The sequence below is a fragment of the Anarrhichthys ocellatus genome, unplaced genomic scaffold (assembly GCF_004355925.1).
Source record: "Anarrhichthys ocellatus isolate YVR2014 unplaced genomic scaffold, GSC_Weel_1.0 scaffold4, whole genome shotgun sequence".
Classification (NCBI taxonomy): Eukaryota; Metazoa; Chordata; class Actinopteri; order Perciformes; family Anarhichadidae; genus Anarrhichthys; species Anarrhichthys ocellatus.
Genome location: NW_022280034.1, coordinates 9476073 through 9491796, shown reverse-complemented (window position 1 = coordinate 9491796; position 15724 = coordinate 9476073). Strand labels below are relative to the sequence as shown.

General features: G+C 43.4%; 2 protein-coding genes across 5 annotated transcripts; both read left to right on the top strand.

Annotated features, from left to right (window-relative positions):
• The first annotated feature begins 527 nt into the window (after positions 1-527).
• Positions 528-6573, top strand: mazb (MYC-associated zinc finger protein b (purine-binding transcription factor)). Of its 4 annotated transcripts, none has more exons than XM_031844151.1 (7): positions 528-1639; positions 1835-2087; positions 2772-3196; positions 3710-3957; positions 4262-4292; positions 4680-4851; positions 5049-6573. In XM_031844151.1, the coding sequence occupies exons 1-7, from the start codon at positions 1607-1609 to the stop codon at positions 5387-5389; spliced, it is 1503 nt and encodes a 500-aa protein (XP_031700011.1). In that variant the 5' UTR covers positions 528-1606; the 3' UTR covers positions 5390-6573. The 4 variants fall into 4 exon arrangements, with proteins under 4 accessions (XP_031700011.1, XP_031700010.1, XP_031700013.1 ...); XM_031844150.1 differs by having other exon boundaries at positions 531-1639; positions 4262-4325; XM_031844153.1 differs by having other exon boundaries at positions 536-1639; positions 2772-2878; positions 4262-4325.
• Positions 6574-8976: 2403 nt separating this feature from the next.
• tlcd3bb (TLC domain containing 3Bb) lies at positions 8977-15224 on the top strand. The gene is made up of 7 exons (XM_031843433.1): positions 8977-9422; positions 10690-10892; positions 11139-11222; positions 11530-11755; positions 11868-11963; positions 12908-13017; positions 13171-15224. Exons 2-7 carry the CDS (start codon positions 10768-10770, stop codon positions 13436-13438), a joined length of 909 nt encoding a protein of 302 aa, XP_031699293.1. The 5' UTR covers positions 8977-9422; positions 10690-10767; the 3' UTR covers positions 13439-15224.
• Positions 15225-15724: the final 500 nt, after the last annotated feature.

Here is a 15724-nt window from a genome sequence, read left to right as displayed (position 1 = left end):
CGGAACCTTCAAGATTTGAAGACTGTTTGTGTGGAAGAATGGGTCAAAATCACACCTGAGCAATGCATGCGACTAGTTTCTCCATACAGGAGGCGTCTTGAAGCTGTCCTTACCAACAAAGGCTTTTGTACAAAGTAGTTAATCAATTTCAGTAAGCGTGTTCAATACTTTTTCCCTGTCATTCCATTTTATTACACATAACTTAATTTCTGAACTTATTTGTTTGGTTTTCTTTGTATGTATGGATTACTTGGGTTGTTACCGACATCTGGTGAAAATTTCATGTCAATAGCACCTTTAGAAATATATTTACTGAGCAAAATGGTGACGTGTTCAATACTTATTTTACCCGCTGTATATATATTAACAATACCATGTGTTACATTTGTATATGTGCATAAACAGGAAGTGTATCTGTACTTATGCACATCTATTCTCATCTATTGTGTGTACATCCGGAGCTGCTATTCGTCTGTGGTCTATATCTAACTCTGACATCATTATTATTGGCCGACTCGGAGGATCTGTGCACACTCCCCTTTAAGATGCGTCTGTCATCTCGCCGTTAATGGAAAGTCATTCTGGCTGCTTCCTGCGGTGCACGAGGAGATCAGTTCCTGCTGGCGCGAGGAAGGAGGGGGAAAAAAAAAGAAAAAAAACTACGGTGGTGCATTTTGTGTCGGCCGACAAACCTCCAGGAAGGAAGGGGAGGAGGACAGGCCCCGCCGAGGGAGACGGAAATGAGAGGGGGTGTCCAAAGAGGAAACCCTATCCCTTTAAGAGCAAGTGGGACATAGCGGTGCGAGAAAAGGAGAGGAGGGGGAGAAGAAAGAGGAATTAAAAAAGAAAAGGAAGAAAGAGACAGGGAGGGAGGAGGGAGAGCGGGCGATAAAAAAAGAAAGATGACATCCTCGCAGCTGAACGGCCGAGGTGGAGCGATAGGCTGCGGCCCGGCGAGAGCGCCGCTCGCCGGGGTCAGGGCTTGAATCCAACAACGAGGCTTCGACAAAACACCCGATTGGCCTATTGGGAGAAATCGGAAAAATAGATTCATAAATTAAAAACAAAGCATGAGCTGCTGTGCTGACAGATACGTGTGTTATAACCCATATTTGTTCTCTTGCGTAAAAATGCATTTTTTTTTCTCCACGTAGAATGGTTTATGTTTATTGCGAAAGTGTGAGACTGTAATATGCGATTTAAAAAATTTTTTTAATGGTTTTTGAAAGCAGTTGTGTTGTGTGGTATTGCGTTTGAGTAAGATTAGTGTTGAGTGAACTAAAGTTAGGAACCAAAGTGAAAAGAGAAACAGGCCATTGTTGGACCTGGCCTGCTCCGCTGCTGCCTGAGCCGCCGCAGCCTGCGTTAGTCAACAGCTGCGTGCATTTTAATCGACAGCATTAGGGCTACCTCAGTGACAAAAAACATATTTTTGCACACGACTTTATTCACGTTTTTCAAAAGCAAATCCAGAAGCCCGTCGTTTTCTGCTGCGGGACAGGCGCCTGTTTGCGCCTCAATCACCGGTGGGCCGATCCAAAACCATGCAAAGGCTGCCCTGCCCGATCTCAATCAGGAGCTGACTTTATAATCTCCATCGCGCAAAATGGATGCTTCTTGGAGCAATTTTCTCTTCCAGGTAGGCTTGTTGAGCAGGCATTACTGGCCTCTCTTTTTGTTTCTCTCCTGCTCTCATTCTAACTGCGCGCATTCTCTCACAATGTGTGTCCGGCGGTCCCGCGGCCCTCACGTCTCGTATTTCAACGTTAGCGCCTCAAGATAATGCTGTGACTTGTGTTTACATTTGGTGATGGCCTTCTACTTGCTTCTCCAGAATACTCCCACCCAAAACCAAGTGGACGGGAGCCTCCAATCAGAGCTCATGCCCGTGCATACGAGTTCTCCCCAAACCCCACCCACAGAGCACATAGCACAGCCTCCCTCCACTGTGGACACTGCTGCTCTCAGTGAGGAGCCCCTGCCTGGTGAGGGACACTGCACGGCATCCTACACCTGTGGAGCTGACGAGACTACATACATTACACTTAACTCTAAACTGCATAACTGCCAGTATTTGAGTCACTCAGGTGATTAAAAACCCGGTGACATTGATTTTTGGTCATTTGCAGGTGAAAAGACGTAATGTTTGTATTATTTCAGTCAAATTAATATTGCTTACATTCTATACGATCAAAGACATTAAAATTCATCACGTGATCATTCAGGATATGTGGACATTTTGCACAACAGTATCTCAATGTTTGTTAATATTTATTTCTTTGATACGTGTAGCATGATTACTGTTATTAAACCCTAATAAGATGTCATTACCACACATTTAGAGACGCATCTGGGCCTCGATGCTCAGTAGAGCTACAATTTATGATTAGAGCAGAAACAATTAGTCAACTGACTGGATATTAACCGGCAACTATTTTGATAATTAATCATTTCAGTAATTTTTCGAAGCAAAATTGCCAAAAGTTCACTATTTTCAGTGTCTCAAATGAGAATATTTGCTAGTCTTTGTTGACTTCTGTGATGGTAAACTGATTATTTTTGGGGGATTTGTGATTGTCGATTGGAGTAACATGGAGAAGAGAACATTGTAGTTAATTACCTCTTCAAATTGCTTGTTTGATGCTACTGTAACCTAACATGCCTGAAAGGTGAAAGGTTATTACACCTGTTTAAAAACAACCAAATCACCTTCTTTGACATTAACGTCTCTCTTTCTTTCTGTCTCCTCCCCCGGCCTTCCTGTGGTCCAGTGAAGCCAGTGTCTCGGCCGGCCCGCATGCCCCACATCTGTGCCATCTGCAACAAGCAGTTCAAGAACAACTACAACCTGCGGCGGCACCAGTCGGTCCACACTGGGGTACGCATGAAGGACAGGGCCAGAGAGCAGGCGCAGGGGGCAAAGGAGGGAGCAACCGGCCAGGTGGCGGTGGCGGCCCCGTCGGCGATGGCGGTGGGGGCTGGAGGGAGGGTGGAGAGGCCCACTGTTCCCCTCTCCCTGCTACACCTCTCCGCACCTCCCCCTCTCGCCCCTCCTGTCGTGCTGGCGGGGGCCCAGCAGCTTCCCCTGGGTAGTCAGGATGGTGAAGGGGTGGCCATGGCTAACGTAATGGCTAGTGTTAACCCCCATGCTCCGCCTCCTGCTGCTGTCGTCATGGCCACAGGGGCGACAGTACAGGTGGGTCAGGGCCTTGTGGAGATGGCTGTCATCAACCCCAAACCTTCAAGCATGTTGTTTCTTAAGCTGCCTGGGATGGTTAACCCACCCTTTGTTTATGTTTTGTAACTGTTTGGGACCTGTAAGCAGTTCCTGTGTGTCACTCCCGTGTGTTGAATTCTACAAAACGTCCATGTGCAGTAATCCGTTCAGGGACCAGTAAATCCCATCCCAGTGTTTGGCACTGGTCCCCAGTTTGAGAAAACAACGTGCTAGAAGCCCCCCCCCACGCTCCACTGCATGTTCTCTGTAACACAAAACAGCGTGAAAGCAGATAAAGACTCCATCCAGTGGGACGTAGTTAATCTAACATGTGAATCAACATTGGTACAAATTAGGCAAGAACATCTTTGTGCATTTGCATGGTTACAACAAAAGATATAACAATAGTTCGTGTGTTTGTGTTTATAACTGTACTTCTACTTTCCATCTAAACGCTGTTGTGTGTTCACCCGCTTGTCTGTTTTGCCTCAGCGGCCTGCGAATCCCAACCCGAACCCGGTGAGGAAGAACCACGCCTGCGAGACATGTGGGAAGGCCTTCCGCGACGTTTACCACCTCAACCGCCACCGCCTATCCCACTCGGACGAGAAGCCGTTCTCGTGTCCCATCTGCCAGCAGCGCTTCAAGAGGAAGGACCGCATGAGCCATCACGTGCGCTCCCACCAGGGAGGGGTGGAAAAGCCCTACGTCTGCCCCCACTGTGGCAAGGCTTTCTCCAGGTGACAAAGCATTCACTGTCAGGGTTGAGAAAGTTGTCTTTTTAGCTTAGCTTAGCGTAAAGACGAAACAGCTGGCTCTGGAGAACAAACTAATCTATCTAAACTATCTGCCGGCTGTAGCTTCCTACTTAGCGTACAGATGTGAGAGTGGTAACGATCTTCTCGGCTAACTCCTGACAAGAAAGCATGTTGAGCTAACTAGAGAAAGGGGTTCTCCCCGACATTACACACAAATGTTCTCACCTTTTCCTTGAGTGTGAAAGCGTGATCTGTCCTAACAAGTTCACTCTCTTTCTCTCCCAAGGCCTGACCATCTAAACAGTCACGTCAGACAGGTACACTCCTCGGAGCGACCCTTCAAATGCCCGGTGCGTCATGTTTACCCTGTGTGACAGCCGCACCTGCCAGTTGCACACAGCATTTTTTTTTTTTTTAGTTCTTTCATGTTTACAATGACCATGTTTACATGCACAGTGTGACTCGAGGTCGAGGTTTTGTACATTACCGCACTTAAATCTGTCTTCAGCGGCCTCATACTGATGTTATTTCATAACTTAAACGACTACAAGGTGACAATGTGTGAAACTTAACAATTATATATAAAAATAATTATTAGAATTTCTTTTTGTGCACACATTTTCAAACTACGTGCACAGTCTGGTGCGTAGGTTTTTGCTTTCTTCCCCGTAATCACTCATCGACTACGTCTTTTTTTTTTCCAGACCTGTGAGTCCAGCTTTGCCACGAAGGATCGTTTGCGTGCGCATATGATTCGCCACGAGGAGAAGGTCCCGTGCCACATCTGTGGCAAGCTCCTGTCTGCTGCTTACATCACAGATCACATGAGGGTGCACAACCAGTCACAGCACCACGCTTGCCATCTCTGTAACCGCAGTAAGTTCACATTAAAGGATCCGTCGTGAATACTTTGATATGTATTGGTGACAACAGAGTGGGCTTACAAAAGCGCCACGACAAGAGCATAATGATGAGATTCCATTTTCACCGCTGCCACATTTTTGAGAGTTCATCATTTTCCTTTCGAGGTCATTTTTAGTCACTTCTCTCTCGTCTCCGCTCTCCTCCGTCAGGCTTCACCACACTGACGTACCTTCGTGTCCACGCCCAGAAGCACCATGGGCAGGAGTGGAAGGACAGTCCGGGGGGCTTCGGCACAACCTCCGGTGGAATACTCGTGTGCCACCTGTGCGGCATCCACTGCAAGACTCCCACCCAGCTCCAGGGGCACATGGGCACCCACAGCAACATCCAGGGTGCCCCGAGCCCCATCACCTCTAACGTGGCTGCCAGCAGCTCTGTCTCCCTCAGCAACATGGTGACGGCGCCTACCGTGTACGTCACTGGCAACACGGTGGTGGACCTGCTTGTCACGGACTGCTCGAGCATTGCAGCTCCACAATCCCACAGTTAGCAGTAGAGAGCTCAGCAATAATAACCTCAGTCCCTTAACAGAGGGCAAGGTTAGAGACGGTTAAAGTCACGCGTAGATGCTGATCCGGTGTCAGTTTTGTAATGTCCCCACTTCTAGGTATGGTTAGGATTAAAAAAGTGGGGGAGATTAACTCCAGTCCAGGGCAGTATCTCCTCACAGCTGGAGCGTCAGTGAAAAGGAGGCTGTATTAATAGAGCAGTGAAGTCATGGAAAGACGGACCTTTGTGGCTGCAGCAGGTTCAATGACACCAACGACAAACATGGATGTGTTGTCCAAATATTCCTGAATGCTCTCGTGCATTTAAGACACCAGTGGAACTGTGGTATTGTGGGCATCTACTGTATTACTCTCCCCTCTCTCTCTCTCTCTCTCTCTCTCTCTCTGTCCCTCCCCTCGAACCCTGGCTGCTCTCTGCAAGTGCACCAAGTACTGTATATCTCACACCAGCTCTGATCTTACCTCCATTTTGCAGCTCACTTTCTAAGAATCCAAATGGCTTGCGTTAAGAAGTAGTAGAGAGAGAATAGCTCAGAAACCAGTAGAAAGGAGAGTTGTGTGTTTTGGTTGTGTGTGTGTGTGTGTGTGTGTGTGTGTGTGCGTGTGTGTGTGTGCGTGCGCAAGTCAGGGCTCCGCTAGCATGTTAGCTTGTTTGTTCACAAAACTAAAATCATATGACTTTTTTTTTTTTTTTGCAAAGCTGTAATGCCAGGTTAATAAGTCTCCAGAGGGCTGTTTATTGATCAGGATGGAAGGCCATACGTGTTGTGGCCAGTATGGAAATGTGGGATGTACTTGTTCATTTGTTTCCTAAAGGTACAGAGATACAAACAGAGTCGTGTTCAGGAATGTCAAGCACCTTAAGTCGTTATTCTTTGATTCAGCAAGGATCGAAATGGGCTTGAGATGTCTTGGATTTTCTTGCTCTGAGTCTTCCTCTCTTGGTCTGGCCATTTAAAGAAAAAAAAAAAGAAACATAACTGCTCATCAACACTCTAGCTTCTGACATGGCAATTCTTGCACTCGAAAACGTACCTTTTGCATGAATTTAAGCTCGGTCATGCTTATTGTTAGGGAGCTGTCATGACAAAAAGAAACCTTTCGCAGTTCCACCAAGTTAGTTGGCTGTAAACAATAATATTTATTAAAAAAAGTGTTGATTTTATTCAGAATATTTTAAACATTGTTGGCCATTCATTTGATTGTAACCGTCATTGCCATAGTCCCTTTTTGTTTTCTCTATGTACCAGTCCAATGAGTGAAACTTATGCATTAGATTTAGTCATTTAACTCTGTACAGCACATCACGCTCTGAACGCAAGTCATTATCGATCTACATTAATCATGAGGAGAATGGTCACCTGTCTGTTGGATATCTTTGGTTGCTTTAGGTTCTGTTGTGAGTGATGTGGTGTTGAGAGAGGGCTTATAAAGTCATAAGTACAATGAGAGTTTGACAACACTACTTGGTATGCTGTAAACAAATCCTGGTTTTGTACTGGAGTGCTTTTCCCGTTTTGTGTTAATGTTAGCTTGACATTTGTAGAGTTGTTTCTTTCTTCCTTCACTTCTTTTCTTTCTTTTTTTTCTCCTTTGGAAATGTGTTCTTCCTGTTGAGAAAATTAGTGATTTATTAAAACATTAATTTTTAGGTTTTTCTCCATCACACTAAGAAAAGAATATTACCTCTACTCTAGGATTCTGTACAGCTCTTGTGATACATCTTAATGCCTTATCGTACTCAACTGCATTTTAATTCTTTTATGATGAAATATTTCAAATCTTAGTCATGGATTCATTAAGAATATTAATGGGATGTATTTATATTTATATTTTTATATTTCTCAACAGTATGCATGTCTAAAAGGTTGTTAGAGCAAAAAAAAAAAAAATCGATGATGCTTAATACAGTCATAAATATGTTATTTTGTAGATGAAGTAGAGATCATGTTATTATTTTGTAATTTGGACAATTTAAAGTAAAAAGAGTAAATGGGCTTTGTTTCATCTGTTCATCTACTACACCGCCATTTGTGTCTGTCACTGGTAACACTTAATAATACGGGTACAAAGCAAATGCTTTCGTAATGCCTAATTAACACATGACTCATTATGATTTAATGTGTTTAATAACGCAGGATGTATCATTAATTGATGATGCACACCAGTAAGAAAGGATCAAGTCACTGTGAGCGTGTTTGACGCATCAATGGGAAGTCGACTCGGTTCATTTATGTGCCACCAAACTGGTATCCAGTTAACCAGAAAAGAGAATTTCAGACCCGAGCATTTGATCAGCATCTCTGAAAGCAGAACAGCGTTCCTCGTAGAAATAGGAAGATGTATTCAGACAAAGTTATCTTGCTATTCAGTAAATGTAATGTTGACAGAGTGCAGGATCTGATTTTTGTTACTTAGTCACATGTTACTTATTGCACCTGTCTAAACAACAGTGTGTAAAGATCACTTCTCCTGTTTCCTGAGTGATGTCTTTCGCTATTAATCACTTTAATCTAGCTTTGAAGAGGAACTCATTCTATTCATTGACAGAAGCCAACATACAGTGCAAAGGGAGGATCACTGTATAGTAAAGCTGAAGACAAGTTCGTAGATATTCTCCACAGACTGTTGAAAGTAGTTTAAATTAAGTGGGTACTCCAAAACAAGTTAATTCTAACACGCACACTAACATTATTACATTGCAATAAACAATCACGTCTCAAAGCTGTGATTTTTCTACATTTACTTTCCTTGTGTACTGAATTGATGATTTTTGCTTTTATATGTTTTTATTTATGCATTTGATTATATTTCTTTCACCTACCTGTGTGTTGCATATAGTATCTTTTGTTTCCACGTGTGTGTATTAAGGTCTTACTACTCCACAACTAATCATTTACAAGCTTTGAGTAAATTATTAGTTATGGACACGATACAGTAAGTGTTGTGAATTATACACAATTGATAGGACCATGAAGTACATAGCAGACCAAAAGGAGATATTCTACTCAACAAATGTGTAGCTTTTCTCCCTAATCTACTTCTTGTACTCTTTTACAGATGTTTCCAGTTGTAGGCTGTGCAAGCTGCTGTTACAGTTTAACTCTTAGAACAGGGCAGGGTTATCAATGCAAAGCCTGAACAGTGTTGCATTGATTAGCATGCAATCTGCCAGCCTACAAATACATCAAGGTTTGCAATGGTGCAACATGTCAGAAGAATGAGCATTCACACATACCAAGCATCTCTGATAATGTGCAGATAAGGACTGATCATTTATCAGTTTATTTGCAAATGCAGGTCCATTTAAAGGTCAAATAACCAACCGGTCCATGACAAACACGTAAATAAGTCTTTACAAACACAGCTGGCATTAATGGTAAGTGACTGCCTTTTATTATTTTTAATAGGGTTATGGTTATTTTAATTAAATACACACATACAGAGTCCTTTTGTTTGCATGTAAATTCCTTCCTTTTTTTGTAAGGGGTCAGATTGGATATTGCAAACTAAAGAAAAATGCAGTGCAGTGACTGGTGCACGTTTCTCGTCATGACATGAGCTGCTACCCCTGGACCTGTAGGAACTAGCTTGCGCAGCAGTCCACAGCGTTGAGTCAACGTTGCAATCTGCGAGGCTGAGACAGCGGCATCTCTGGTCTGATGAGATGACATAGCGACTAGACAGGCTACCGTTACATTGACACCTGGATCAGATTGTGACATTGGTTTTTTTTCCGTCACTTTTGACCGTTTTTCACTTGGCTATTTGCTTAAGCTTGCTTGAAGCAGGCCAGTCACCAATGCTCTCACTGAGCTACCCTCACATAGATGTCGATCTAACGTGCTGCAAGCTAGCGTTAGCTCGCTGCTGCTACCCTTCAGACATCGAAGTGGCCACATAAACATGCGGATCATCGAGGCGGAGACCCCTGGGACATCTCTAACGTTAAACACTTTCTGGAGGACACGAGCTTTCGACTAGCCGCTGACTGGACTCTGCAGAGTCTTTTGTGTAAATGTTGCTTTAAGATTCTTCATTTATTCTGAACATGTGTTGCTTAACTCCAATCTGTTAGCTTCCACGGTGTCGGTTAGCTTAGCTGCTACAAACAAATAACAAGCTAACTGAACAGTTTAACGTTACCACGAATACGTGACAAAACACGTACCGTGGTGCATTCAATTGTCAGTTATTGTTTATTGGGTGTCATCTTCTTGCTAACTATTTGGATTTGGACTAAACGGAATGGTTGCTAACTAAGCCAGCGGTGACTAACGGCTATAGCCACATTTCGGGAGATGCTAATGTTGGCTAACGGTCCTAGCGTCATTGTTAGCATTGGTCATGCTTACCTAAGGGAGGGACTGCATTTAATGTTAGCAATAGCGCCTCTGTTCACTAAATATAACGTCTCACACGTGCATGGTGGTTGACCCAGTTTTCCTCGCTTCAAACTGATAACAAAATAAATAAGCTCTGTAATTGGCGTTACTTGAGCTATCTGGTGTTAATTTTAGCTTGAATAGCCGGTGTGTTCAATGGAAAGCGTTCTGTATAACGTCAACGTTAGCATACATTTGGCGTGGGCTCTCGGACACAATTTAGACAAAGTTGCTTAAGCTTATGTTAACGTTTAACAATTGTCAGATCCGCGTCAATACCTGAGTAGTTTAGCTGTATGTCAACCTACAGTCGGTCTCAATTCCACTCTGTGGTTAGCTAACATTGCCTGTCAAGAGCTTGGCAAGTGATTCTCATTTCAGACAGGTAACATCACTGTAGCCCATACATCAGGATTTAAAAAAAACAAAAAAAACGCAATGCGTATTTTGCTAATGGACATCGACTTTTTATTGAGTCAGCTAGTCTAGTGTAATAATACTGCATGCATCTACCACATGGTTGCCCTAGGAATACATGGGGAAGTGAATAAGGCGCACAATGTCATCAGATGGATGGAGCAGCATGCTGCACAAAAGGGCCTTCTGTTATTCTGCCACTGCACTCACATTTGTATAGTCTCCCTGATTTGGATCCCAGGCACCTTCCCTTTTTACATCTTAAATAAGTTTTCCACATTGTGCCTGTCTGTTTACCCCACTTCATCTTTAAATGTACATCAAAGGCCTCAAATTAATATTGAACAATACATTGCCACACATGTTGGACTTTTATTATACGCTTTGTCTTAGTGCTGCTAATGTATAGACCTGGAAGTTGCCACTAGTGAGATCAATATGAATTGTTTATTCACCCTTTGATATTTTGTGTGTTTCAGAGAGGGGAAAGAACGACGGATCTCAAGGACCAGATTGCCCGCTGAACCTTTTGCCTCTCAGACAGATCGCCAGGGACCATGCTGACCATTCTAGCTGCTGGGTCTGTGTTCTTTCCAGGCCTCTTCCTGCTGTCCAAACAATGCCTGAAGTCAATCCCAGCTCTGAGGTGGAGCGAAGGAGATGCAGTCATTGTATCCGCCAGGTGAGACCTTCTTAAACTTGTTTTCGTCAAGACTCGTGCAGGTTTTTTGTGTAACTTAAATACAGCAGGTTGTTGCAGCTGCACTTGTGTCATTTACCAAGATCTTTCAGCTGCATATTGTTTGCTTACAAGCATATGGGCTCTACTTTCTTACCATGTGTTAACTAGACTAGTCTGAACTCTTTCACTGCATTGGCTAATGAGAAATGCATTGTTTGTAATCATCTTGCCATTTTCTGCTCCCAGGTTGGTTTCATCAATTCAGGCAGTCATGGCCTCTTCAGCTGGCTACATCATTGCTTCTTCCTGCGAGGACATCCTCGAGGACCAGTAAGTCAAGAAATGTTCTCCAGAATATATTCCACCCCATTCGACCAGTGTGTGTTCTGTCTTGTTAGTGCATGAAACAAATCAACTTTCGGGATTTGTAATTTCCAAGGCTTTAAGATGCGCCATTCAAAGGCACTCTCTGTCATGCATCAGCTACAAATGTTTACCATTTGACTTTATGTTGATCAAGGTATACACAGTTTTACATTTTTTTTTCTCATCAAAACGTCTCTTTCTGAGGGAATTCCTTGCTCATACTGTTAAATTGATATGCATTCTTAGCCGGCTTCTCCTCCTCTCTACGCAGGCATTGGCTGACAAGCAGTTACATCATGTTTGCTGTTCCCTACTTCGTGTACGACATCTACGCAATGTTCATGTGCTACTGGTACAAGCTTCGGGTCAAAGGGCACGAGGAGGCCTCGGCAGCGCCCCAGCACATGAGCACAGCGCTGACCAGCTACTTGCGTCGCGAGTTCCTCATGGTGCTGCACCACGTGGTCATGGTCACCGTGTGCTTCCCCGTCTCTGTGGTAACTGTCGCTATAAGTTGTATGAGATCATAATGCTTATAGAGACATTAGAAAGCCATCCACACTGTAATTGCATTCTAGAAAAATAATCAACCTCTTTTTCGCTCTCTAGTTTTGGCGACAAGGAAAAGGAGATTATTTCCAGGGTGTAATGTTCATGGCTGAGCTCAGCACTCCATCCGTCTGCTTAGGAAAAATACTCATCCAGGTAAGTGTGTTGGTTCAGCCTCAAAGACGAGTTGGGTGCGTTGTTGCATGTGCTTGTGTCTGTCACACTAAAGTTCCACTGCACTCTTTACTTATTTTTTCCCCCTCCCATTTTCATTCCATGGAGAATATATTTCCGGTCACTCCCAGCATGCACCTTGTTCATGTCCATCAGCTCCCGTTGACTGTCTTACATGAACAGCACTGTCGAGAACATCAGGCATTAATTGGTAACGCAGTGTGCTTGAATACACGTTGTAAGAGCTGCACCCCCCGTATTTGTTTTGTTTTGTGTGCGCGTGTGTGTGTGTGTGTGTGTGTGTGTGTGTGTGTGTGTGTGTGGGGGGGTGGGGGTGTGGGGGTGTGTGTGTGTGTAATGTTTCAGTGTCCAGATAAAGGTTTTTCCCTTCACTGCTTTCTGCTTGTCCCCCATCGGAGGCTCCCACAGCTGTTGGCCTCTGAATATAGCCCCGAGTATTTTGACCGGATATTCAGCAGATACAATATCAGCTTGTCCTTCTACCCTCTTATCACTCCACTCGACACCCTCCCCGTCACTAGCAACAGTGCATGTGGCCGTTTGATAAACAACTGGCTCAAAGCTGTGGCCTTGTAGAGCCGCCCTCTTGTACCTAAAGAATAAAAACAATAGGGTGCGAAAACCATTTTTAAAACCATGTGTGTCAGTTTGTCCTCAGTGTTATCTCACTGAAGCAGGTTGAACGATCAAGATAAAAGTTAAGTCATCAGCTGTAAACAAATGAGCACTGCTTCACTGACGCACGCTGCCTCCTGTAGAAACCAGCTGCACGGCATACGGTGCTCTCGCCACGTGTTCCGTCCGTGCAGATAGTATTCGCAAATATAACAGCTTTCATCAAACTACTGCTTGCTCTTCTTCCTCCCTCTCTTTCGACCTCTCCCTCTGCTTTTCTCTGCTTTCAGTACAAACAGCAACACACTCTCCTGCACAAAGTGAATGGGGCTCTTATGCTGATCACTTTTTTCATCTGTCGAGTCCTCCTCTTCCCTTACCTCTACTACGCCTATGGAAGGTATGTCTGTCTTTCCATCTCTTTTGTTTTTTCTCATGTTCTGCGGTCTCGCTCAGCTTGGGTCGGTAACTTGCACAGCCACGTGATCTCTATCTTATAGATACACGGCTCAGAAACGCGTGTTTAAAATCCTATTTATGTCTTTCGATCCAGGTACGCGTCCATTCCCTTCCACATGGTTCCCCTGTCGGTGCCCTGGCACTGTAACCTCGGTGCTGGTCTGCTCATGGCTCCCCAGCTCTATTGGTTTTCCCTAATTTGCAGGGGCGCCCTGCGACTATTCATGGGCTCCTCCCGCTCTCAGAGACCAGGTGCGACCACGGGCGCAGCCAAGGAGGGGCAGACGGACGGCAACGCACTGCCCCAGCCAGCCAACGGCTACAGCACGTGTGCCTCAGAGCCTGAGCTGGCCACTCACTGAGGAGAGTGGAGGGGAGGGGAGGGTGGGGGAGGGAAGAAAGGCGAATGTACCAATGAGTATGTAAAGGAAAGAAAGCTGTGAGGGAGAAGTGAGACAAGTAGCAATATGAAGAGAGCTACAGACAAAAGGCCTCAAATATTGCTGAAGTGTTTGCGGCCAGCAATCGAGCTCCTAACTGTGAAATGATTTGGTCGCTGGCCTTCAATCACTTCAGCATCTCAGTTTGTAGGAAACAAGTGGAGTGTTAATGCACTCAGTATTTAAAGATGTTATCTGGCACTCTGACCGGTAGGAACATGCACTGACCTGAGAGGAATTTGCCTGGATGTATAGCAAGCATAGGTGGCGATTTCCCTCATGTAGATCAAATTGAGTCCTCTCTGCCTCACGGTATAGGAAGAGTAGGAGAATAGGAATGTATTATATTGTATGTTAGTACATTTGCTGTAGATGGAAGGCCTAATTCAGTTTAGTAATGAAGAAGACCTTCAAAAAAGAAAAAAATCCCGACTAAGCAGTATTTTGACTTGTTAGTGTTTAATATCTGTATCCTCTATGTAGTCACTGTCACTCTTAACAAAATGTAACCAACCTGCAGGCTGACTCATCTTTAGAAGGGAGATAATCTCATAAGACTGTATTCTGCTGCCTTATCCCTTTCCCCCAATTCTTTGCCGTTTCTTTAGATTTTTATTTATTTTCATCCCCGGAGGAGAAGGAAGCGGCTTCCTCAGACAGAAAAATGTGACGGGTGTACATAGCCGATGTAAAATTGTCCTTATTTCCACCTCAGTATTAGGTCAATGTTGGGTTTTATTCTTTTTTTAGGTTTTGTCTCGCATCTGATGTTTCAACAGACGTTTTTTGAATAATGACATTTCGGCATTAACACAAAGCATTTCACTGTTTTGCCGCAAAGTGTACGCAGAGTTCCCCCAGACCGTAAAGCAGTGCTTCTTGTTTCATTGTAGATATGACTTCATTCCATTTACTGGTATCACAAAGTGTTTTTAGCATACAAGGAAGTGATGCACAGTAGCAGTCACTTTAAAACGAGTGTTTTTTTGTTTTGTTTTTTAGATTGGTGCTGATATGAATCTGAAACTATCCATTTGATTGGCTGGAATATTTCAGTAAGGGATCCATAAGAGTATTTAAAGCTTTGTCGGGGGACTTTGCAATTTTGCCGTTTGAAGGGAAACAAGATAATCTGGTAGGGAAGCATTCCCTTGTGATAGACATGCAGCACATTTGTCCATTTATTTTGATGTTCCTCATTTATATTTTAACCATCATCAAGTTTATGAATAGTTTGAAGCCTTCTAGATTTTATGAAACACTTTGATAATTTAGCCGTTTATTTGAGCCACTGGTTCTATGAACCGCCTATGAACAAACTGGCTAGTTTTATCATTTTACGTTTGTTTAAAGCCGCTTCACTGTCCTACAAATGGGTCAAAACAAAAACAAAAAGCTCAGAAACCATCAAGACAGGGCCGCGTGTGCCAAAACCATCTGGACAACTGTGGGCATGTTGAACACAGAACATCCATTCCCGTTCCATGAACTCATAAGGTACTGCTTCTTGACAATACTACAACATTTCAACTGATGTACTGTATATTCCACAAAATGCTCGTTATTTATTTGTAAGTATTTATTTATTTATTTGGTTTGTGGTTTTGAATGCATATTTATGCATACATATTCTACTATATGCTTCTGAGCCTTATGTGAAGGCTGTATTGTTACTCCAAGTTAGCTAAAATATACTTCTCTGTCCTGATCCTGCCTCGAGTCTTTTTTACACTTAAGTTTTGTTCATGTTGAAATTTACCAAAAGCCATTTGTTAGATCATAAACCTAGTTTGAACATTGCTGTCCATCAGAAGTGAAAAGTGAACCACTAGAGGGAGCCAGAATCCATGTATTGGTGTAATAATACTGCTTTACTAGCAGTTACTTTTTAAGCATTGGGAAGTCGACTATCTTTTCACAATGTAAACATCTTCATTTGGCTGTTTTATGAGAGGAAGTCACCACATTGTGAGTAATGATAGAAACCGAGGTCCCTTTAATATAGCTGTAGCAGGCCATTGTGGGAAATGTATGTAAATGAGCAGGGCTGCTTTATTGCAGTATTGTTTTTTATATATATGGTTTCTGCTTAAATATGATCATATACATTCATCTGCTAGGTCTTCACATTACATCCCTATCTTATTGTTTCCATAAAGATTCTTTAATATCCCACAATATATACCACTATCACTGTTGTTCTCATCA